Source organism: Aptenodytes patagonicus, chromosome 1 (genome assembly GCF_965638725.1).
Source record: "Aptenodytes patagonicus chromosome 1, bAptPat1.pri.cur, whole genome shotgun sequence".
Taxonomy (NCBI): Eukaryota; Metazoa; Chordata; class Aves; order Sphenisciformes; family Spheniscidae; genus Aptenodytes; species Aptenodytes patagonicus.
Window position 1 is genome coordinate 59,739,743 of NC_134949.1, and position 24,018 is coordinate 59,763,760.

Here is a 24,018-nt window from a genome sequence, read left to right on the forward strand (position 1 = left end):
AATTCAGCTTTATCCAGCAGGCGAGGGAGAGTGGGCATAAGCTCAGTAATGCAGCACATGGGCTATACTGCAAGGAGTTCTCCTCTAGCTTCCTGGAGCCCCTTAATCCAACCAATGGCCAGCGCGCATGCCCTTCTCACTCAATCTTCAACCCCACCATGTCCCTGTGGCACATGAGTCCCAGAGCTTGATCGCTGGTACATTCAGTAGTCATGCACTTGGGTGGAGAGTCTGTAGGGAGGTAGGCATGTGCTCAGGGGGACCAAGACTCATACAGCTGAGAGGTACAGACAGTGAGACGGAGAGACTGCTGAGGGCAGCAGTGATGTCGCTGCAGAGACCACATTAAATCACACCAGGGGTGAGCACACCAGCTCTGTGCATGAAGGAGAGAGTGGTTATTTTCTCGTGTTGGAGGCAGCATGGGGAAGAGTAACTCTCTGCTCCTGCTTGTGAGGATATCTGTAAGTATAAGTCGATGTTCAGATAGATAGATAGATAGAAATATGTAGGTATAGACACAGTTCTGTTCCAAACAGACAAATGTGTAGCCCCTGGTGTCTGGAGGACGTAAAAGGCTCTTCCAGAACTTACTGGAGATCTCATCAGGGCTCTCAACCCACAACTCACTTGCCTAGGTCCACCTGCACGACAAAAAAATAGGACCTTCCTCATTATTCTTGAATAAAGTAAAAAAGGTCCAGGACACAGTAAATTGAAGTAATTAATAAAACAGGTTTAATCATAAACGATGTACATATTTATAGATAGGGAGGGGGGCATGGTCTGAACGGTGCTGCCCTGGCAACAGGAATAAAAGAACAGTGTATTTTACCAGTCAATATACAGTACCAATGAAGGGTGGAGCTGATAAAGGAATATGGGATTTTGAGTCCCAGAGGCTAATTTTTACATACAACCATCATTCTTGGTTTCCTGTCAAATTATAACATGAACTAGCTCACAGCTCTGCCCAGGACACAGCAAGGCAGATACAGCCAAGAACAGAATTTGAGGGTGAGGGAGGGACAAGATATCTGAAGGTTGTTCTGAGGTATATATAACATATATACTCTACTGTTGTGTACAGTCTTGGGGCTATGCTTTGCCCACAGTTATGTGTGCACACATCTCATTCCAGTCAGCGAGAGTGGCAAGCTCACATATTTGGCTTTGAGGGCATACAGGAGCACATCGAACAACAAAGCCAGAAGCAGAACAGGGAGAGAACTGAAGACTGGGCTGAGAAAGGGAAGAAGTAAATGGATGGCCCCAGATTTATCTGGCCAGCCAGTTCAGCCCTGTTTGGACAGCCAGCACAAAGCTTCTGTTCTGAAGGACTTCTGCAGTGCAAAGGTTTCCAACAAGGCAACCTTTATCAGACAACAGGGAAAACCATGAACAAAATGACTAGAGACATGTTAACAGAAGAAATATGATGGAGCTGGCCCTACAACCCTTCAGTTCTTAATTTTGAAGTAAAACCCAACCCTGCTTCTGAAGTGGTCTAAGCCAACATATGAATCTGGACAGTCTCATTTGATACAGGCAGAGGAAGGAACCATTGCTTCGGTGGCCAGCAAGGCAAAGGGTGGCATTTGTACTACAGTATTCAGAGCTGGTGTGGCTGCTTTGAGAAACAATATCACACCGGGCTTGCAAAGCAGTCAAATGTATTGGCTTTTTGCAGAACAGTTTCACTTTCAATCAATGTACATATTACATAGTTTTACAGATGAAAACCACCTTTCACTGCTAGAAAGTAGACACTGTTTTGATATGAAATGCACTTGCCATCTGATTTTGCTAAGAACCCACCCCCAGACAATTAAAAAACCAAATCCCAAATAAAATCTATAATACAAAACAACATTCGTGTTGATGTCAAATGATAACTGTCCCAGCAAACATAAAATCAAGATCTTAGTGCAGGTCCCCTCAGAAGCGAGTTAAGAGTCATGTGTCCATATATAGAGTCCACTCCCAGTCTGGGAAACCTCAATAAGATTGTTGCCCTTTGAAATGCAAGTCCCATTTTTTTAAAAGAGTGCTCCACGCATGCATGCACACATACACACAGACACATAGAGATACACACACGCACACACATAACCTCCTCTCTTAGCAAGAGCTGCATGCTGGGTAACTGTTAATGCCTTCTGTGCATTTTTTATCTACTTTCTTTGTAAGGATGAGGTTGAAATTTCTTTACTTCTCAGGTCTGTATTCTTTAAACAAAAAGGGGAATGAAGAGGAACTACATTACAAAGACAGAGAAATGCACTCATGTCTCAGGCATATGATTTTTCCCAGTCATTTACAAAGACGATGTTATTTACATTCGTGACTCAGCAGAATCTGCAGGAAGAGTTATCCTTTCTCCATGTCGGGTTTTCTTGATGAACCCCATGAGCCCATTCTGTGCTTCCACAGACTGTTTTTCTTTAAGGCACTGCATGTGGATGATGACTTCAGATAGAAGTGCAAGCCCCCTTCACTGGATCGTGCATTTCTCCCTCTCCCTTGACTGACCTTCCCTGAGAACTTTCGATTTGATATACTTCAGGTCACTGTTGACGCTTGGCCGGCGAGCGAAGGGAGAAATCATGCCGTAGGCGTCCATGTCCTTGACTCGGCGCATCCGGAAAGATTTCTGTTGGAAGGTGTCACCATACTGGATGGAGATTTTCCTGTGGAGGGCAGGGCTCATCTCATGAGGTAGCTTGGCCATGCTGAAGAGGACATAGAACATCTCATCCACATTGGTGTTCTTCTTGGCTGAAACTTCAAAGTAAGCGCAGTTTTCATCACTGGAGACAAGGTTCTCACCTTCATCTGAGCGTACCTTACGGAAGATTTCACTGTGGTCATTTTTGTTGCCACAGATCACCATGGGGAGGTCAGCTGATTCCTTGGTCTTGTTTTTCAGGCAGGATTTGACCTCAAGGATCTGTTTCTGGAGCCTCTTGACCTCATCAAAGGATTCTCTGTTGTCCAAGCTGAATACCAGGATGAAAACATCCCCTGCAATTAAAAAAGGACACTGTAAAGGCTTGTTGGTTGCAACCTGTGTCAGAGGTGCTAATTTTCAAAAAGCAGTAGGTTTTTTTTGCCATCTCTTCCCCATATTTTTTGTTTGGTCCTTTTGAATCTGTTAATTAAGCTGTAATTTAGTTCCAATTCTTCTAATTCAACTCCCCACTCCTTTCTGTAGTGCTATGGAAAAGACTTTTGGCTATGATGTTACTTCAGCCATATCCGACTGTGTGTTCCTAGGTTGCACTGGACTTGCAAATTATTGCCCATTTGTACTCTCTTTTGTAAACATGTTTCTATCTCAGCTCTACTGCATTGCTTATCTTTTTTCTTCCTTTTGTTTGTATCTCTGTGTAAAACAGAGCCTGTTCTGACACCAGGAAGAATGGAGAGCTAGTAGCCACTCAGCCTTGGCCTTTTGATTACACAGTACAAGAAGCAACACCTGAACTGAAGATTTACAGCTAGTCAGTCCTGAACGCCTAAGTCAGGAATGAGAGGTTTCCCAATGTGCAGTGCTCTGCTGTCGTTTCATTTGCTCAAGAGAAAACAGACCATGGAAAAAAAGAAATACATAAATGACACAGATCCCCTGGCATTTCCTTTTGACATTTCCTGACTTACAATTCCTTTTGCAAATATAAAGTAACACAAACCATTGCCTGTTGAATGACATTCATGTGGAACGTGCTAAGAGAGCTTTCAGGGACAAAAGCTCACATCCACATCCCAGAAACTGGCCCTAGGACCTCACTGAATGTGGACATTAGCCTGGTCAGATGTGAATGTCACGTTTCACTGGCTAGCTAGAAAGGTAGATAGCAAATCCAGAAAGTAGGTTTGTTGTGAGCTATGGCTGAATATATCTCCACTGTCACTTTCACAGTTAGAGAACACATCTTAGCTCACAACAGGAACTGCTTGACAATGAGAATGTACAAAATGAGCTCAATGTTTTCCCTTTTTCCTCTTTAATTCATTTGAATAACCATAGGCTAAGGAAAAAGCGTAAAAGTAGAGCTGTCCTTTTACTGGAATATCAAATCAAGGGAATCAGGCTGGAAATTTTAGGAAAAAAAAAATCTTTGAGATTTTCTTGGTTTGAATTCCCTTCCTGTGCTTTTTACATTTGTTTTTCACTGCTTGTGTCTTATAATGACACACTTATTTTGTCCCTTGCTGTTCTTTATGCCCATGAGATTTTATTCAGCCATTCATTTGTGACTGCAATAAAAAAATATGGAGCAGGAGGGGAAGGTAGGAGGGAAATAAACTAGGGGGAAATCTCAATTTCAGACCTTCACCCAGTGGACTTCTCCTCTGTGGCTGATGCACCCTTTATAGTGCCTGGAGCATCCCGGTCAGGAAATATCTCTCTAGAGAAGTGCATCTTGCAAAAAATCAAGCAGTCTGTTTAGCTACCTCCCAAGAAAGAGTCATCTCCAGGCTACAGTTTTCAAGCTAATGTCTATCATTATGATCTTTCACCCATCGTTCCCCATCTGCAGACTTCCCCCCACTTCTTACCTGTCAGGATGGAAAGCCTCCTCATGGCAGGGAAAGGGTGATTCCCGGAGGTGTCCAGGATGTCCAGCTGATACATGTCTCCCCGGATGTTGTAGACCTTGCGATGAAAATCCTCAATGGTGGGAGTGTACTGGTCTTCAAACCGGCCATTGAGAAAGCGTGAGACAATGGAGCTTTTCCCCACCCTGGAGGCTCCCAGCACTACCATGCGGTAAGAGTTCTTGGCTGGCACATTCAGGGTGCAGTTTCCACCGGACATGGTCTTCATCATTGCTTGGTCCTGAAAGAGGAAATGGCAGAGTTGGAGGAAAGACCAGAAACTAGATGGAGGATGGAGTAGGGCAGCTCCTTACCACAAGCTTGTCAAAGGGTGCTCTGGAGCACAGTCCTCATTAGTAGATCAATGGTTCATACAGAAATCTTTTCACTGGAAATGCTTAATTTTTTCAGTCTCATTTCCAGGGAGTGGTTTTATTTTTGTTGCTTTTTTTCCTTTCTTTTCTTTTAAAGTCATATAAAAATGAAGGCATTTACACTGAAAATAGCATAGTTTTGAATTGTAATTTACTATTTCATTTAAACATTAAGGGCTAATTTTATTAGCTGTGCTTCAACTTAGACACCAGGTTCCTTCCCACCATCTGCGCCACTTAGACATTACCAGATTTTTCAGTAGAGCTTGGTTCTCATTTAGATACATAAACACAGAGGTCAGATTTCCCAATATACTGCATCCACCGCAGCTGCCATTAGGACCTAGACCGCTTTGTTTGGTTGCCTAAATAGGAGCTGTGTACAATACTCATTTTGAGATCAACCAGCAGTCAGACAGAAACAAGAATCATGCTTGACATCAGTGGAAGCTAGACATCTCAATAACTTTAAATAGCTGGTCCCATACAACCTTCATTGCTGAAGCAGGGAGTTTGAGCCACAAAATAGCATTGGCCAATGATAAATTCTAAGAGCTGTGCCTTCAGTGACCTTTTAGAAACCAGATTTTAATCTTGCTGTTTGGACTGGTGGTGTGGGAACTCCGTATCAACAAATTATCAGCATTGCAGCAGGATGGCTGGCAATGGATGGAGCTGCAGAAATGTAGATTTCATAGGAGTTTCAGTCTTTATGCATACACAGCTGTTGCGGGTGTCACAGTCTTTGCGGGTGCTAAGTACAAGCAGGAGAAAAGATGAAGGACAGCCATCTTAAATAGCTATTAGACAAGATTTCCAAACCCTGACAACTAAAATGAATCTCAAGACCTTGGAGATTGCATTTTGACATAGCACTCAGATGCAGAAAACTTGGGGGGGGGGGGGAAGGGCGTTGCTCAGACATTTTTCATGTACCAGTTCAAATGAATAGTGTGCTGAAAGGAAAAATATAACCCTTGTGTGGGGAAAGCTAACCATTACAGCAAAGAAGGCACATTTTTGACAGAGTTTATTTTGGTTACTAGGGTCTTATTAAAGAATAATCAAGTTCCCACTGTGCTGTTTATTTAACTTAGGTGTTGTTTATTTAATATTACAATGCGAGTACTTTATGTACACTGAAAGATCATTTCTGGGTCCAGATCTGGATTCCTATCTTTTCCTTGAGTGAATTTTATCTCCCAAGCTTTTATGTAGCTGACACTTATCTCAGTCAAAAGCTTAAAATCTTTTACTTTGTTTAACATGTGCTAAGCACCAAAGCAGCAGTGAAGATACGGTCACTGCTAAATAAAGAAGTCTCTGGAATTCTGATCCAGCATCATTACAAGCACTGTGCTATAGCCCAAGGCAGCAGCAAAACACTACTATTTATTATTATTGCTATAATTTGCTGCACACCAACAGCACATTCAGCCCTATCTAAAGCACAGAAGAAAATGCAATGCTTTCCTCAGAGTAGCTTACACTCTGAATTATATTCAGTGAGCAGGACAGCATAATGTTAGAGTCAGACAGTAATGTCGGAACATAACTTTGGATGGACACACACATGCAGAGTTATGGTACTGTTGGGATTGCTGTGGTGGGAATGACAGCAAGGAGCACATCTGGTATTTGAACTGGACTCTGTGTTTTATTTAGAAGAGGACCTATCTCCAACACTGCAGAAACACTATGTTCAGTCTCTGAAACAACACTGCCATGTACACTATCTCTGCCCTTTCCTATGTAGCCAGTCCAATACTGTCTTGCATCCATGGGCAGACAAATGGTGACAGAGCTGCTTTGGGATGCTTCCTTTCACCCTCTCAGGCTTTATTTAGCTGGCAGAGAAAAGCAGGGAGATAGATTTTGTGAGAAAAACTACAAACTTCTCTACAGCCCAGGATCAGTATTTAGAAATGAGTCAGCTCTTCAGACTGGGATGGACCAGTGTAGCTGCATGAGGGCAAGTGGACTGTGTTGGTTCACACCTGCTGAAGACCAGTTTCATAAAACTTGGTGCGGCAGCATCTGGGAGTGAGCACAGTTAAGCTTTTTAAGCAAATGCCTTATATGTCCTGTAAAGAACATGCACTCTGGGGGACCTGATCCTGGCCAGCAGCTTTACAAGCCAAAATCCTACAAATTATATTGCTGACTGGCAGGTAACCACTGAGCTGCTGGTGATTAGAAAAACTCCCATCACACAGCAAAGGAGGTGAACTGTGTCACTGCAGCTGCTTGGAGGATTAATTCTGCACCTTTAGTGCAAGAGGCACTTCTGTCCTCCACCTTGAAATTTATTCCACTGCTTTGGACCTCAGTTAATGCCACTGTACACTGAACAGCTTGGAGAAGGAATGGCCACCACAGCTACTCACAGACGGGGAAGAGTAAGGCACAAGGAAGCTGAGTGACCACCCAAGGTCCAACAAATGAGAAACGTGAACAGACTCTGGGACTCCTACCTTTCAAACTCTTTCTCCTTCCCACCTTTCTTCACCGTTGCATCTCTGGTCATTAAATCACACTGCCTCCCACCCCCGTCAAAGGCAAAATACTATGTGCAGACATGTGCCCATTTCAGGACACTTTGCCCCAAGGATGTAGATGCACTGAAGGGAAAGAAGGGGTGTGAGGACATGCAGATTTTAATGTATTAAATAGTCACTTTATGTTGTCCTTGTTCCACCTGTCAAGACATTCAGTCAAGAGGACTTCTGTGCTTTCCTGACTGCATTTCATTTCACGTGGAGTCAAAAGATGCTTTTCAGCACTTTGATTCATGGAGTTGCTACTCATCTCATCACCTCTGCTGCAAATCTGACTCAGAGCATGCCGTTGAATGGAGAGCTTATATTTGTGTTTCGTGCTTTCCCTTCTTATCCCCCCGCTCCAGTTTTTCTCCAGTTCAATACAATCTGCCTTCTTTCCTCTTCAGAAAAGGAATGAACCTTCAGCCTTCACACCCAGGGGTCGAGGGGAGCACAGGGACTCATACATTGAAAAAGATTAAAGACAGAAGAAAGGAAACAGAAAGAGACCACATGTTCATGTACTAAATAAAGCAAAATCAATCAGAAGAGAATGAAGAGACAAACAACCTCCAGCTGGCTTTAATCTACATCTTTTCTTTCCAGTTTATTAAATGTTTAAGCATAGATTAATTCCCAGTGGTACCTTCTGCTTTATGCACTGGCTTGATGCTAGAAACTTTACATTGGTATTTTACATTGGTACAGCACAGGGATTTAAAAATATCATAGAAATGTAGGCAATGAGTGTTATCTCCACTTAATAAAGGGAAAGGCTCATACGCCCAGAGAGCGCTGAAACAGCTGTCAAAAATCAACATTAAACCCCATTTCTTTTGACTCCCTGTGTTGTCTTCTACCTGCTAACCACCGCTGCTTGTTTCATAGGCAGACATTGGAGTGAATGACAATGCAGCTGCTTTTGCATGCTCTGAAGAGTGCTTGTTTGAATTCCAGTGAGGTGCTGACAAATTTGATCCTGAGCATCTGGAGAGAGATATCTAAGGAAGACATTCTTTATTTAACCTGCCTAGATCTTTTACACCTTAGGTTTCCATCCTCCCGTCAGGGGGTATGCTCCCTGCCACTCCCTATCCATGAATAGACTTCTGAACTACCTCTCTTGCACTCCGCAGTCTTCAGCTACTGTTTGTGTCTCTGTTTGCCATCCCAATGTAATTCACTGCATCCAGCTAAAAAGGACATAGGCAGATGCAAACTGTACCATGCATAACAGACCTGTAATTTGTTAATCACTACTAGTATCCCTGTAATTTTCATGCACACCACAATCATTCCTGCGGGATGTTTGTTTCCTACTTTCATCTCAAACTCCATGCTGCTTTCTTACCTCTTTCCTTGGAGGAGCAGTCCTGGGTCTTGGTGCAGTCTGATGAAGCTGATAATTTTAATCAGGGGTGGCTGCTGCTGTAAAAGGCTGTTGTTCTGTGGATCCCACGTTGCTTGCTCTGGGCTCAGTTCTTCACCAGTATTTCCTGAGAACTTAGCAGGATTGGGAAGGACCGCAGGGCTCCAGAGGGCGTTCCCCCATGGATGGTAAGTACTGGATCAGGCGACCGACATGGGCTAAAGAAAGGTCTTGGAACCAGTGGTAGCTTTTCCCTTTGGTGAGATGAGCTCTTCTCCTCACAGCCTCAGTTTGAGAGAAGGAAAGGCAGAGTCTCTCCCACTCCCACTGGCTTTTCTTGTAAGTTGTGCTTCGTAGGCTCTGCTGGGGGGGAAGGGTCTCTGGAGCGACACCTAGTCGTGCAGGGTCGTGGGTGCATCCGGCTGGCCCACCCTGCCTCTATGCCACCTCAGACCCTATGGGGAAAAAGCAGTGGGGGCATGGAAGTTGTCTATGGCGAACCTACGCTTCCCAAGGTCTTGCCTGGCACAGCCCCCCCCCCCCCCCGGAGCTTCTTTTCTTCTGGTCTGAGATTCGCTTTAAAATATTCTCTTTCTAGGACAGAAGGAGCTTTTCTTCACATTTGCCAATTAAGTCTTTCTTCTTCCCTCCCTGCCTTTCTCCCTCTCACTCTCACAACTACTGGCAAATTGCAGATTTTCCTTCTGTAGGACTCACAGATAATTGGCTCAACTCCTCCCTTGAAGTCAGTGTCAGACACAGGGGAAGGAGGGGTGCTGAGGGGGTGGGATTTTGTGCCTATTGAAAAAAATCTTTTCTTTTCTCCTCTAAACAGAAAGTTCATATGCATTGCAGACTGCACATTCCCTGTCTTTCGAGCAGAGACCTGTATGTATGCATATGTGGAGCATGAGTTAACGTATATGTACGAGAGACGCAGAGACTTCACTTGCTTTGCAAGCTGTAAATTCATAAGCTGTTTCTAAAGGCTCTATACTTCCGTGCTGATCTTTTCTGCTAGGCAGAAGCAGACTGACTCATTTCCCAAGTAGGGGCTTTCTGTCCATAATTCCTGTAATTCTTTTGCCGTATGGAATACTTTCTCCTGTTCCCTCAACCTCGAAGACGTTACATTATGATTGCTGGTTGGTTTGATTAAGAAATAAGAATAATGTGTAACTGCTGTTCTTTCGTTAATATTTAAATAAATGAAAAACTAAACTAGAGCTGGGTAATAAAAATGTAAAAAAAAGGTCAAACAAACTGAACGTGGGGGGGACCGAGGGTCAGAAAAAGAAGAGAAACAAAGAAAAAATAGGGTGACTTCAAGGAGTTTGTTCAACCCCAAGTGAAAAATTGTGTTTGCAGTTTATTTCACTGTTGATTGACTCTAATTTTTTCTCCTTTTTGAGCTGAAGTAATAGTTTAGGTCTACAAGTCTATTTTAAGAGATGTCGAAAAGATTGATTTTGAAAGATCGGAAATGAAGTATTTCAGCATTTCCCACTTAAAACTCCTAATCAGAGGGGGGAAAAAAAAGAGGAAGAAAAACACTTTGAGATTTTCAAGATATTTTGACAATAAGAAAATGGAAGGGAGGCATGATCTCCCAAATTCGAATATAGTTTCAGGACTCCCACAGTTCTCTCTCTTTTTCTTTGAGCAAATTTACTCTTCGTTGAACACAAAGATTCCTCCAACTACCTTGTCTGTTTCATCTCCATACCCCCCCAACAATTCCTGCAGCTTTTGAGGAATTCCTGAGATGCTTTGCTTTTTCTCCTCCTTCTCCTCAGAGCACAAGGAGACTTCTGTTGTCACCCTCAGAATAATGCTTCCCTCCTTCGCCCGTGCTCCCGGTGCAGCACAGCAGCCTTCAGCAGCCATCAGCAGCCGTTGAGGAGGGTGCCGCAGTGGTTGCAGGCACGTGGTCTGACATGCCTGTATGTCTCTCTGTGCCGGCAGACTTTGAAAGCCACAACACGGGCTGTGAGAAGAAGGGTCCTGCTGTAACCACCTGTGAGAGGCAGCAGCTCCCAGTAAGGTCAGGCCTGAACAGGAGGTGGATTTGGGACCCCCCGGCTAACACAAAGGCAAACCACCATTGATCGAATTTGGGAAGCAGCAGCTCCTGGCTTTGTCCTAATGCAGACAACTTTAGATTTGGGAAGGAAGAGCATGGCTTGGCACAGCACCATTGAAATACCACTGGCTTCTTCCAAGGGGTAGTGAACTGGTAATGGGTCATGACATGAACTCGGCTCTTTTTAGACCACAACACCAGGACTCCTTTGTCAGCTCCTGAGCCTTTTCTCTTTGGAAAAAAGTAAAGGAGTATTTTTATGGCTCAGACAAATTTTTGAAATGTCATTGGTTCAGATCAAACGTGGACCAAAAGCTGCCATCTTTGGTGTCTGGTCAACTATTTGTGTAGCTTAGATCCAAACAGAGCAACCAGCACCCTGGTATCATTGCCATGGGAGGAATTGCTGCAAAAATCAGCAAAGAAGTCAAGTCCTGTAGTGCTACAGAGAATAAACTCCCCTTTCATCCCTATAGCTCACATGCCAAGTGTACGAGTTCTCTGCCAAAAAAAAAAGAAGTGTAGTCATCGTGGAGACCATCTCATCAGCCTGGAATCTCAGCCTACTCAAGCTCTTTTGTAAACCAAATGCAAAACTCTTGTCTAGCTGGCTTCACCAAGCCCAAACTCCCACTCAGCTGTCTTCTCCAGCATTTAAACTAGCCAGTCAAGTTCCTCAAATTATATCAAAATAAAATAGGAACACATTTGACTAGGCAGCTTGGCTTTATTTGATCTCTCAGCAAACAGCTAATAAAATAATAAATTACTTCTGAAGTAAGCCTTTGAAAGATAATTGCTAACTATGAGCCTTCAGAGGCTCAAGAGATGCTGTTGTAGCTTTTGGGGTTGTTTCTTTTTTGCTTAATTTTTTCTGGTGTGCTCCCAGTTCAGGAGTTGACAAAAAAATGGGCTTTCACGTCTTCCTTCGGGGCTCAGGAGACCAGAGCTCAAAATTCCCTGCTTTTCCTGAGGGGCTTTGGTGGAGAAGTCATGTTAATTCTGTATATCTGCCCCCATCTAAGAAGTAGGGATGGCAGCACCTCTTTGCTTTTAGGGTTAGAAAGGGAGTAAGTGGATCAGAGAGACAAACCCATTGCCAAAACAAGAGAAAAAGTTCCTAGTCTCAGCAGTTTCCTCTGGTTAGTCAGAGACCATCAGCCTTTCTTAGAGCTTACAGATATTTACCAATTTAAAAGCCAGGTTTACAGTGATTTACTCTCTGGAGGCATTTTCCCATCCTACTCCTCCAATCTATAAAGAAAGCCTAAATGAGGTTTTTATCTGGCTAAAGCTGTCTCAGAGGATGACAGGCTGTGGCTGCAGAGAACCACCACCGCTACGAAGGGCTGTGCCTGCCTTGCTGGGTGACACTGGCCATGGCTTGTGGTGCAGCTCTCGAGTCTGGGTGTCCAGTGTGACAGACAAGAGAAACAGAACGTGTGGCAGATGAGTTGTATCAACTGAACAATATGGTTTATATAGGACTAACTGAAAGCAAATGACCTCATTGGTGCAGCGGCTCATCAGCACATATAGCTGTCATCTCTGAGGCTGGCGTGCGGGTCCTGCCGGCTCATCCGTGGGGCTGCCTCCTCTGCGGAAGGTGCTGCAGATGGTGCAGCTGTGGCTGGTGGACAAGACAGCTGTGCTTATTTTGGCTCTGCCTAGACCGTGGGTGAGCAGAGAGGGAGGACTTGAGAGGGCAAGTCAAGGGAAGGGGAAAAGAAATGTTGCAGGGAGAGGCTGGGTAGAAAGATATACAAGAAATGTTGCAGGGAAAGACTGGGTAGAAAGATATACAGAGGAATGGGGAGAGACAAGGGGAAAATACTGCTGTCGTGTTGCGCTTATCACCTGGCTCCAAACAGTGGTGAAGACCTAAAGTGAAGTGACTTGCTCTATGGTGGGACACAGGAGCGTGCAACTGCACCTCAGACCCATCAGAGGAGCTTCCTCTTCTCCAAAGAAAGTTGCAGCTCCCAGGTGGCACACACACTGACCACCCTGGCACCAGGATCTTGGGCAGCATGGGCTCGTGGGGCAGAGGTGTCACTGTCACGAGTAATTTATACTTTCTGCAGCTCCAGGTACTGGCCGCGGCTGGAGATGGAGACTGATGTGATGGGCTGATGCAGCAGGACCAATCTGTTTCTCTCCACCTTAAGGCAAATGACAGAAGTGACAATTGCATGCTGTTCAGCTCTGGTCAGAATTAGTTCAAGACAAAAGATGTTCCAAAGCTGTTGTCTCCTCTTCAAAAGCAAATGCAACAGAGATTAAATATTTAAACCAGCTTTTCTATCTCTTTTCCCATTCATTTTAACTCCCCTCATTATTCAGTAAAGCAGGTTCATTTTTCCACCCCCTCACCTTCCCTCCCTCCCTCCCACATTCATTTCTCCTGCTTGGTGCCCCTCCCTTCAAGCGATGCTGAAAAGTTAGTGTTCAGGAGTCAGTAAACCGCAGGTACCAAGTCATATTCTGAACAGCAAGTAGATGAGCAGCCACAAGTATTACTGCCCCTGCATTACCTGTACCCCCCCCCCCAGGCATTTAAACTCAGTGAAGGGCTCTCCAGGGGTGTTACAGTGACTGGGAAAATAAGTAATGAACATCAGTTATGAGTGAGAACAGTAATACTTGGGAGAATACAGCTGGAGAAGGCATACCTTTGAGAAAATGGTGGTCTGACTTACATTCCTAGTCCTGTCACAGAATTTGCGTATGACTGTAATTTCTCAACAACCCAGGGTGTAAAATGGGTTAATATTATTTACTGAGATCTCTGCAAAGTGGAAAAGCACTGCTTTGCTGTGAAAAATGTCCAAGTCACCTCTTACTCGCTGCATTTGCTGTGAATAATTTTTAATTACATTTTAATGAAATATTTTTGAGAAAAGACTGCATTTCTAGTCCCCCTCCTTTCCTTTTGCCACTGACACGGCATGTCCAGATTTCCTCACCAGACACACATGCACCCTTTCATTTTCATTCCACTGTTGAAACTTTTTAAAACTTTCCCCATCTTAGAAAAATTACTAAGAAGCAAAATTAAAGCTTAAAAAAAATCCCATTATTCAAAAAAGTTTCAGGGTAGAACATGGGGAAAAAAACCCCAAAGTGTACAATTAATTTCTTTACCCTCAGTGAATACCAAGGTGGGGGGTGGTTTATAGTCTCCCAGGCCCTCATGGAGGAAAAGTGACCCCCACCACTTGCATCCGTGTTGCCTGTGATCCTGCCGGAGTGGAAGGACAAGCCATGCACCCACCTGACAGTGACTACAGAGTGCTGTGTCAGCCTTTCAGGAAGGAGCAGGCGTAGGTATACATCACGACTTTCGGTCTCTGTTCAGCATCCCATTTCCCTAGCTGCTCCCCGGCCCTGTGTCCAGACAGATAACCTGGGAGGAAGCCAACGCACGTCTCTCCTGCTGGATGATGCTGGTAGGAAGGGGTTCATTCAAAAGGCCCCCAAAGCTCTCCTCTGGCTGATGCCATCCCGGTGCTTCCAAAAGAGAGAGAGGGAAATGATCCCTTTTGGGCCACCTCTATAGCTGTCCCCCCACTGCTGTTACTTGGCTCCCCAATATATGCCCTTACTTCTCCCCTTCTACCATCTGTTCTGACTCTCTGATGATTGTCTCTGGAAGATTTTTACCTGTGATGGGAATATGAACAACTAAGGAGAGCAGAAGGGAGGGAGCAGTTGGGAGAAGATGAAGAGGACTGGGGAGGAGAGCCCTGTAAGTCTTCACAGAAAAATCTCTGATCAAAAGCACAATGAAGGCTCATTAGATACAGCTGAAAACAAAGACAAAACAAATGGCATCGGAACAAGAGGAGATGCATGAAAAATGCATGAAACGAAGACTGACAAGCCAGAGCTCTCTGCAGCACACATGATGCTGCCTGTGACCAGCTATTCTATTTTGGTCTCCATTAAGAAGTAGCAGTTACAAGTCTGGGTCTGGCCACTGTATGTGGGATCAGGTTGGTCCATATAAACACTCCCATTCAGAAGCCCTCCTTGCCTTGCAAGCCATTGAGCGCAAAAAATTGCTTCTCTAAGGATCTGGTTTCTCACAATCACTCATACTCCACCAACACCTTCCATCTACACCTGTGCCTCCAGAAAACAGGGTGAAATTCACCCGTAAAACCTGATGATCTTTACAGGTACGTCTTTCTAGCACAACTCTGCCAACACTGTTGTCTTTTTATGTCTGGGAGACAGGCTTCTCTACATCCACTGCTGCTCCCTGAAGCCATGTGGGTGAACGGCGCAACCTCGAGCTGATCGCTCAAACGATTGCCTTGGTTGTCTTCCTGGAGCCAGAGCCTGAGCACCGAAGTTGTCTGCTACTAAGTGATCTCCTGGGGTTGCCACCCTGAAGCTTCATGGTGGCTCTGGCTCTACATCTGCCTGATCCTGCGCAGGTTTTATTTGGCGCTTGGTTTCACTGTGGTTGCTTCCAAGAAGAACAACAGCAACATGGTGATGATCAGTGTGAATTAGGGCACTGTGTCCTCATACTGGGTTAATTGTTTCTGTGCTCTCCTCTATCTAAAGGACCAGTCCTATGCTAGAACCTGGGCAATTACAGCACTTGTTCTTTTTTTACTGTTCCTTTCATTAAGAAAATAAGGACGTTTTGGGGATTGAAAAATGCCTCATTCCTTTGATTTGAGAGATATTATACACCTTTATTTATAAAGGAAGCCAGTGAATGGAATCATTCTAGAGGGAAGAACAGGTGAGAATCACAGATTGTTCTTTTATATTTCTTTTTGTTCTTGTTCTGTTTCCCCCTCTCAGAGGACTGCAATCATGTACTCAAGATCCAAAGTGAAATCCATTATAATAATAATAATGGTAATACTATGTACTCTTAGTGTAACTTTTTTGCTAATATCTCCACACGTTTTGCAAATATCTAGGAAGCTAGGCTCAGTCCCTCCTGTGGAGCAGGAACATAAATATTTTAGCAGTTTACAAATGGAAAAAATGAATGTGCATACAGGTTTTAAGCGATTAGTCCCAGGTGACTTAGGGTGAGCCTCTCCAGACATGAGCTCCCTCTTCCCACACTCCGAACTAGCTGGAAACTGAGCAGCCATCACTAATGAGCTGTTCAGCATGAATTAATCGGCGCTGTTGAGAAACTGTATAGCTTTTGGCCGGTTCAGAGCATGAGCAGAGTGAGTTGTATCTGTCTGCAAAGGGCCACGCAAATAATAGCCTGCAGGCTGCAGGACTGGAAATAGAGTCCTCATCTCCTTGTCCCCAGTCCCGGGCATCAGCTGTACGGCCAGGAGGTGACACAGCACACAGAGATGTGTGTATAACAAACACTCGCTGCGGAGTACCAAAACCTTCCAGGGAAGTATAGTTAATGGACATGTCGATAAACCTCATCTGCGTCCCTGAAAGGAACCAGAGCAAAAAAACCGCTTTGGCCCAGTTTTTAGAAGGCAGTGTTGCCTGCTACAATCTCTCCACAAACATACGTCAGGTCCTCAAAATCGTGAAACAGACTTAAAAACTGCAGGATTAAAACAAACTAGGTAAGAGGAAAGAAGCCCTGAGGGTGCTGCAGGGTAAGGTTTTTCTCTGCAGCGAAATGACTATCTTATTTTTTAACTAAAAAATCAAAGCTCTGGCTAAAGTTTCTGTATTTGCACGTATTTACTGACAGGGGCCAAATTTGAATGGGTCCCTTTAGTTAATGTGAAATTGGAAAATTTTCCTGAACCAGCCTGGTTCCTCTGCCTGAAATTCTGTCTGATGAACTGGAAGCCGGAAAATTCAGATTTTTCAGTGACAGCTACGAGCAGTTCTTGTTTGTATGGGGCCAGCAGTGCTGCTGCCTGCCTCCTCAGGGGCAAGATTTCAAGGCTGGGGCGATCCACCCTGAGCCTCCGCCCCGATGCCCTGCCCAGCAGAAGCCGTAGGGCAACACCGGCCTTTCCTTGCCATAAGCATGTTTCCTCTGCTCAGGCTGCAGGCTGTACTAGCCTGGCACCCCAGTTTTAGCAATGTAAAAAGCTACCGTTCTGACATGGAAGCCTTGCTCTGGTGTAAATGACTAAGCAAGCTGCTGAGTCAAAGGAAATCAGGCCTGAGGCGTTTTCTATGTGTTTGTTCTGGCTGAAGGCTCAGAGGACGTATCCAGGAGTATAAATTTACCCATCACCTTCTCCATGACTCTGTATGCTCCCAGCCTCCCTCTGTCCAGAGGAGCTTGTTCCTCTTCAGATTATCTCACAACAGTCCAATTAGCAAGAAAACTTTCCGTCTTCAGCGCCAGATGAGACTACCAGATTATTAAAGGCTCCCATTGGCTCTGACCTGCACTTTGCTTCAAAGCAGAGGGCAACTGCATCTATGAAATGAACAGAAGGTACAAATTTAATTACTGGCAAACTAACCCATCAGGATTCCCACTCCTGATAGTGCTGGAGCGTAGAGAAAAGGATCTGTGATTTATGTGGCAGGTTGAACAAAGAAAGGGAAGGGGATAACCATAAGAATTTGTTCATTGCTGGAAATTACTGCTAATTAGGATAGGATGCAAAAACTCACAGCTGCTTCATGTGCCAGCCTCTTCCATGCGGTACAGACCTAAGCCACCTTGCATTTTGTTCTCTCTCAAGGATTTGACCCTTTTACCATACAGTATAATTCTATATAGTGCCCTTCTTCAGAGAGAGGGAAGGGGAAGAACATAAGGAGTTCAATGTTTTTCACTTTTGCACTTGAAGACAGTTTATGTAAGCACCCAGAAATAGCGATTCCTCCTTCTCAGTGTCTTTGAAAGGCACTTTACGCTATTTTAATGCTACAGAAAGGAAACCAGGCACACAGATTCATGCCGCACTTGCGATTCCTTTAATGAGTGACAGCACAGGCTCAGTGCTGCCAGTGAGGACTGGAAACCAAATTCAGCAGCAAAGGTAAAGCACTCGGAATAACGAAGCAGAAGTGCTGCAAAACAGTTGCTCTGGTGCAGTCCCTCGTCGGTGGCACGAGGGCCATGGGTACACACACATCTCCCAGAGTCCTTCAGTCTGCTCCGCTGATGGAGCAAAGCCTTTGCTGCTGGTGGATTGTTCCAGGGTGGGCTCCTGCTCCTACAGGCCCACGTCATTGTTTAGACGGGGAGGTGGATGGGAGGAATTAGGGACACAAGTTGGCATAGCAACCTCAGGCTCTGCGCTTTCAAGCTTATGCAACCACAAGCAGGTTGGGAAGGTGCAAAAGGGCACTTCCTTCCTCTCACACATGCAACCTCGTCAACCAACGCTTCGCACCCTTGGTAGTTAAGCAGAAATCAGCAATCTTCCAGAGCTTTGTGCTTCCCACAAAGCCTCCCTCTTGCCTTGCATTTCCTTCTGGAGGCTTCACAAGCTTTTGGGCAACAGCGGGAGCCTCCAAAGCACCCTTTACCCCATCCATCACCCATCAGAGCATGTCCTGAGAAAGGTTACTGGCTCAGTGTTTTTGCTCACTACACCAGCAGCCAACCAAGGGTGCTTCAGGTGCACAGTGCACCACTAGAAATAGGACTTACGACCCCCTGACGGTTATGCTGTAGCCCTTGGTGGGTCTCAGCACACCCAGCCTTACAAAACCCTGTGCTCCAGGCCTGCACCACAGAAACACAATCCTGCAGCTCCAAGGACAAGATGAAGAGTGTGTATGACAGCTTTTTCTCTCATTGCCAGTAGGAAGCATGGAGGTTTTAGGCACTAAGCATTTTCAGGTGAACAGCTAAGCAGCTCTTCTGTCCTCCCCCTATAAGCAAAGGGGAAAGGTGAAGAAAAGCCAGGGCTTTTGTCTGCAGAATGAATCTCCAAGAGGCTCTTCCAGCATATAGCAGTTCATGGGGTTCATTGGAGATCTGTTTTCATCTTGGCTCATTGCATCCTCAGTTATGAGTTTTTTAGACACCACTAGCAACTGTATCTGTCATGCTAGACAAATTTTATTTGAGAATACTGAAAAGGGCAAATAGAGAATAAATCTTATGTCCTCGCTCTATCTGAGCTAATGTAAACTCTTGCCAGCAGGGACAGCTTTAAAGTGGACAGATAGGCAGCTTGGTCAGAGGTGCAAAAGGGCACTGCACGGAGCCGAGCATATGGCTGCTCAATAACCAGTGCAAATCCTTGTGGTTTTACGGTAAATCTCCTAACAGCTGATGAGATTCAAGTCCTCCCAGATTTGGATTTGCGTGATGAGAGAAAAAAATCTCAGTTTTATTTTTATTTTAAAGCAGGGAATGCAACATAAAGACAACAAATCAAAGTTTTCATGCATGCAGAGAAAATTGGGTAAGCATCATTTGAATTAACGCTACAGATTCAAAGGTTTGGAAGTAAAGGCAGGTTATTCCTATTTTCAGTCAGAAAATAAATATTAATAACTTGCAAGCCAGTCTCATGATTTGGGAAGAGGTGACTCATGCTTCAAAATGCTTGGCGAGGCAGGATTGACATTGCTACAAACACCTTCAGTGTGCCATTAGCACCTAGTCGGAGGTGCTAGGACTTCCTACATAGCCACCACATAAGCAAAAAGCCTTGGCTGCCCAGATATTAATGTTTTGGTATCCCTCAGTGCCTTGGCCTGCCAAACATGCCCTGCTACGTTTCTCAGTGAACCTGGCCAAGCTTCTTTAAGCATGGATCATCAGAAGGGGTGAGGAGCATTTGGCTGGGCAAAACTTAGCCAGTTCACTACCTGCTTTGTGGCTGGACAGCTTTTTTCTTTACAGAAATAATCTCTAGGCAGGGTGCAGTTTTCCAGCACTCCAGACACTGAGCTTCAGGGCATTTATTATATGGGTTGCTGGAGCAAAGTGAACGCATACACATTCTTTTGGGGTACTTCCAGGCATTTCTCATCCTCTAGACAGGAGGGAGGAAGGGTAGGTGACAGAGGGAGTTGGCAAGCTCATCCCAGCTATTCTGAAGGTGGATGTACTTGTGGAAAGGGAACACGTACACAAGCTGCCTTGAATGTCCTTTAACAGCTCTTCCAGGCCCCTGCCCCAACTCCTGTCTCACAGCTGTCCTACGTGTGGCCCACAGGACTCATGAAAATGGATCTGCAAAGGGAAGGGAGGGAGAGAGGGAGGAATGGTCACACCTTGTGCCACCACCTCCAGAGGGGAATGCTGCTCCTGCTAGAACCTGCCCAGAGCAAGCCGAGACTCACTGGGCTCACAATTAGGAAGAAGGTAATGGTCTGTTCACCAGCACCTGGGAGAGCTAACCCTTGCATGCAAGCCAGCCTGCACTGAAAGGTCCTCACATTTGGTGGCTTGGGCCTGTAAGCTCCCTTCAGGCTACCTTTTCCATCAACCCCAGGTTATGACACTAAGATGAAAATTGTGGGTAGCCATAAGAATGAAATGTCAGGTACTGTAAACTCCCTTCTGGTTATTGCCAAAGGAAGCTAAGCAGACCTAAGACTGCAGCGTGTCAGTCCCAACTCCACTGAGACCACACAAAGTCATAAATAGCCAAGAAATATGTTGCATCATAGTTTTTAACTCTTGCTTAAGCTAAAGGTCTGGTATTCCCTAACTGTCCCATAGCTGCAGTGCAGAGAGGTCCTGGAATATCGCCTGCATCTACACGTGGTGATGGAGACATCCCTCCGCTTTATGCAAAATGTCAGACCTTGCTACCACACACAGACAGCATCCACCTTCCTCACCAACCACTATCTGTCCTGAGAGACAGTCTGATACAGCAGGCCAGAATTATATAGAGAGGGTATTGCCTTTTGAGGCTGTGACAGAGACCAATGCATAACGTAGGCCAAGCTTATATTTAGTTTTCTGGCTGGCATACATGGACTGCACAGCCAAGCATGATTTGATGCCTGCTATGTCTCTCAGGTGTCTCTACAGCCACGGCTGCTTTGCATTTCTCCCCACCGTGGCACCAGCAGCAAGCCTAACCCAGCGTACAGACACGGTTAGGAAGCCAAATCCCAGGTGTTCGAGGGAGTTGTGGGAGACACAGAAAGTGCCTTTCACAGTGCTTCATTGCTGCTAAAGGAAAGTGCCAGCTCTGAGAAGGAAGTCGACAGGGGATAAATTTAAAAATGGGCTGAGTGGCTTTTGGAGGGGGCGCCTTGCTGGGGATGGCAGAGGGATGGTGGAGAGCTGCTCATTGTTCTCCTCCCCAGTGGCTACCCCCCTCAATCTCTCTGCTCACGCAGGGTTTACAAGCACTCCATGCCAACCATTTTCTTGAATTTGGCCTGATTACCAAAGCGATCCTCAAATGAGAGGACAGCCAAATTCTTTCACGTCTCTGCTGCTTTCTGTTTTCTGCCATTGTCAGGGAGAGTAAAAGACAATCACGGATACAGCGTCCAAGCACGATGGAGTTGGAGTGAGTGGCTGTGGGGAACTGCTGGCACTCTTGCTGTGAGACCTTTAAGGAGCCCCTGTAAGACAAGCAGATCCCAATTTGTGGTCAGTGCAGTGCTTGTGCTCTGCAAAACCACCCTTCATGGTCCCTCTTTGGCCAGCAGGATGCAAGCAAGCATGCACTTAACAGAGTCCTGTTAGTGCACCCCAAGCGTAGCACTGTACCATTGTAGGCTTTGTCTCCAGTGGGATTTGCGAGTGGCGATGGGGAACATTACAAATACTTCCCCTGCTTCGTGCTCTTCTGCCACTTTCCTGCACCCAAAACTGTCCTCTCAGTCTCCAGAGTTGACTCTGGCCAGTCCCATTCAAAGTTAGGCACTGGTCCACTTGCTGTAAAGCTCTCCCCTTCTCCCAACTCTCATTGTACCAAGTTGGGTACTGCAGACAGCAAGCATCAGAAGGAAAACAACTTCGTTTACAGAAATGGATTTTTCTCTCCATGCAGATGGGCAGTGAATATTTTTAAACAGTCTCAACAAGATGTGCTAATTGTAACCCCACGATCCTTTCTCGTAAGCAAGCTAAAGAACAGATGGATATTATTATGAAACTCCGGGGAGACGGATGGCTGCATAGTGAAGTGGACAGTTCTTGGAAAGGACCCCAACAAAGCACTTAATTTCTGAAACCCAGCCTGCAGTCACAAGTAACCCTGGGATATGCACACCAATCCAGGTTCAAAAGCATCAACCACAGTTGTATCAGCAGCCTAAAGAGAGAAGGTATAGGTAGAGAAGACAGTAAGATCAAGTTGTGCAAAATTCTAACTGTTGAAAACAGCAAAAAACACAGATGCTCCCTGGGAGGTAGAAATGCAAAGCAACAGTGGCTAAAGAGACACATGAGAGAAATAGCGGGCAGCAAATTGATCTTGGCTACGCAGGCCATGTATGTCAGCCAGAAAACTAAAAACAAGCAGTTTGGCCTGCATTGGTTTCTGTCACAGCCTTGAAAGGCAGTACCTACTATTTACGTGACTCTGGCCAGCAGTCTCTTGGAATAATGAGCCCAAGTGTGGTCCTTTGCCAGAAAGATCCTGGGGAATGGTGGAGTGTCCTGTGACTCCTTACCTGGAGTCCAGCTGAGATCACTCTCTTCTCCCACAGGGCCACATCTCCCTGTCCTCTCAGTCACACCCTGCCAGAATCCACCACAGAAATCTGCAAAGGGAGAAACCTGCTTTTGACATCTCTGTTTTGCCTTATTTAGAGCAGAGATTGAACCCAAACCTCTGGAAGCATGACTTGACCATCACATCCCTGATGACTCAAGAGTTGAGGACCCCAAGTTCTGCTGGGGCTACTCCTCTTCGGAAAAAAAATGGTACTGCTGAAAGCGGGGATAGCCATGATGCTCTCCCATGGACCCTGGAACAATGCCTTTCACTTCTCTCTGGCCTCTTGAGATGCTCATGATGATACAATGATGATCTTTCTTTGTGATACGTCAGCAAATCAAGGAATTATGCAGCTTTATGTATGAGATACCCATAAAGCCTTTCCCATAAGATAGTAGATAAGCTCCTTTGTGGAGTGAGTAACTAAAACAAGAGCACCTGCTGCCTCAAATATAGATAGGTTTTTCTGCTCAAATTAAAGGCAGATGAAAGGCTTTTGCCTATTACTCTTCCATGAAGGTCTGGTCCCTGTGAGAAACAGGCAGCAACATTTGGAAAAGGAAATGCATGGGAGAATGGCCCTGAAGAGAGCCTGGAAAAAGAGGCCTCTGTGTTTTATGCTCCTTAAAAGATTTTAGGACCCAAGAGGAAAGAAGCTCTCCCTACCCATTTGATGCCTGCTGTGTGCATGGAAGTAGGATTTCATACCTCCTTGGTAAACATACAGGACTATGTCAAAAATCCCCAACTGCATTAACAATTTCTTTGCCTGATGAAAATTACCCTTTGGTTGAAAGAGATAGCAGCTGTATATCTATCCTTCTGTAAGTGGTAAGACCTTTGCACATGGGAGACGCCTTAAACAGGGAGATTAAAAGAGGATATAACCATAGTCCACAAACACCCCAAGGATGCAGACATCAAGGAAAAGAGAAAACTGCTTGGCATGCGTTGAGGAGCAGAACATTTAGTCTGATGCCATGACAGTCTCTGAATGCTGGGATCTGGCTGGCTTTGGACTAATCTCCAGGGGAAGTGGTGAAAGCCGCGCTGCTTTTTGTCACTTGTATAACTCGACTAACTCAGACACTGGGAAGTGCCCTGTAGGGACCAGTCCTCTTCTGGCAAGGAGTTACCATCTCAGATCCTCTTCCATCTCTAGAACTCTGCAATAACACACCATTGCAACGAACACCAGCCTTTCTTACCCCTAAATAACCCCAGCAGCATGCACAGCCCTGCCTTTCATGAACAGCCCTGTGACTAGAGTCCCAGGAGTCCTCCCAGGGCAGGCTGCAGCACATCTCAGCCTTCAGATACAGCACTGCAGGGAACTCTCTCAAGCAGAAATCCAGGTCTAGTCTGCATTATGAAGACAGTTGGGAGACAGTGTGGATAAGTAAATAAGGAATGCACAGCTTAAAATGGGAAGCTGCCGTTCTGACTGTTGGAAGAATTTTCTTTGCTTCTAAAATCT

At 45.2% G+C, this 24,018-nt stretch overlaps 1 protein-coding gene across 1 annotated transcript; it reads right to left on the reverse strand.

The window, feature by feature from the left end:
* Positions 1 to 715: 715 nt before the first annotated feature.
* RASD2 (RASD family member 2) lies at positions 716 to 9,568 on the reverse strand. The gene is made up of 3 exons (XM_076338730.1): positions 8,868 to 9,568; positions 4,564 to 4,843; positions 716 to 3,024 (listed from the first exon to the last, which is right to left on the reverse strand). Exons 2-3 carry the CDS (start codon positions 4,832 to 4,834, stop codon positions 2,495 to 2,497), a joined length of 801 nt encoding a protein of 266 aa, XP_076194845.1. The 5' UTR covers positions 4,835 to 4,843; positions 8,868 to 9,568; the 3' UTR covers positions 716 to 2,494.
* Between the last annotated feature and the right edge of the window lie 14,450 nt (positions 9,569 to 24,018).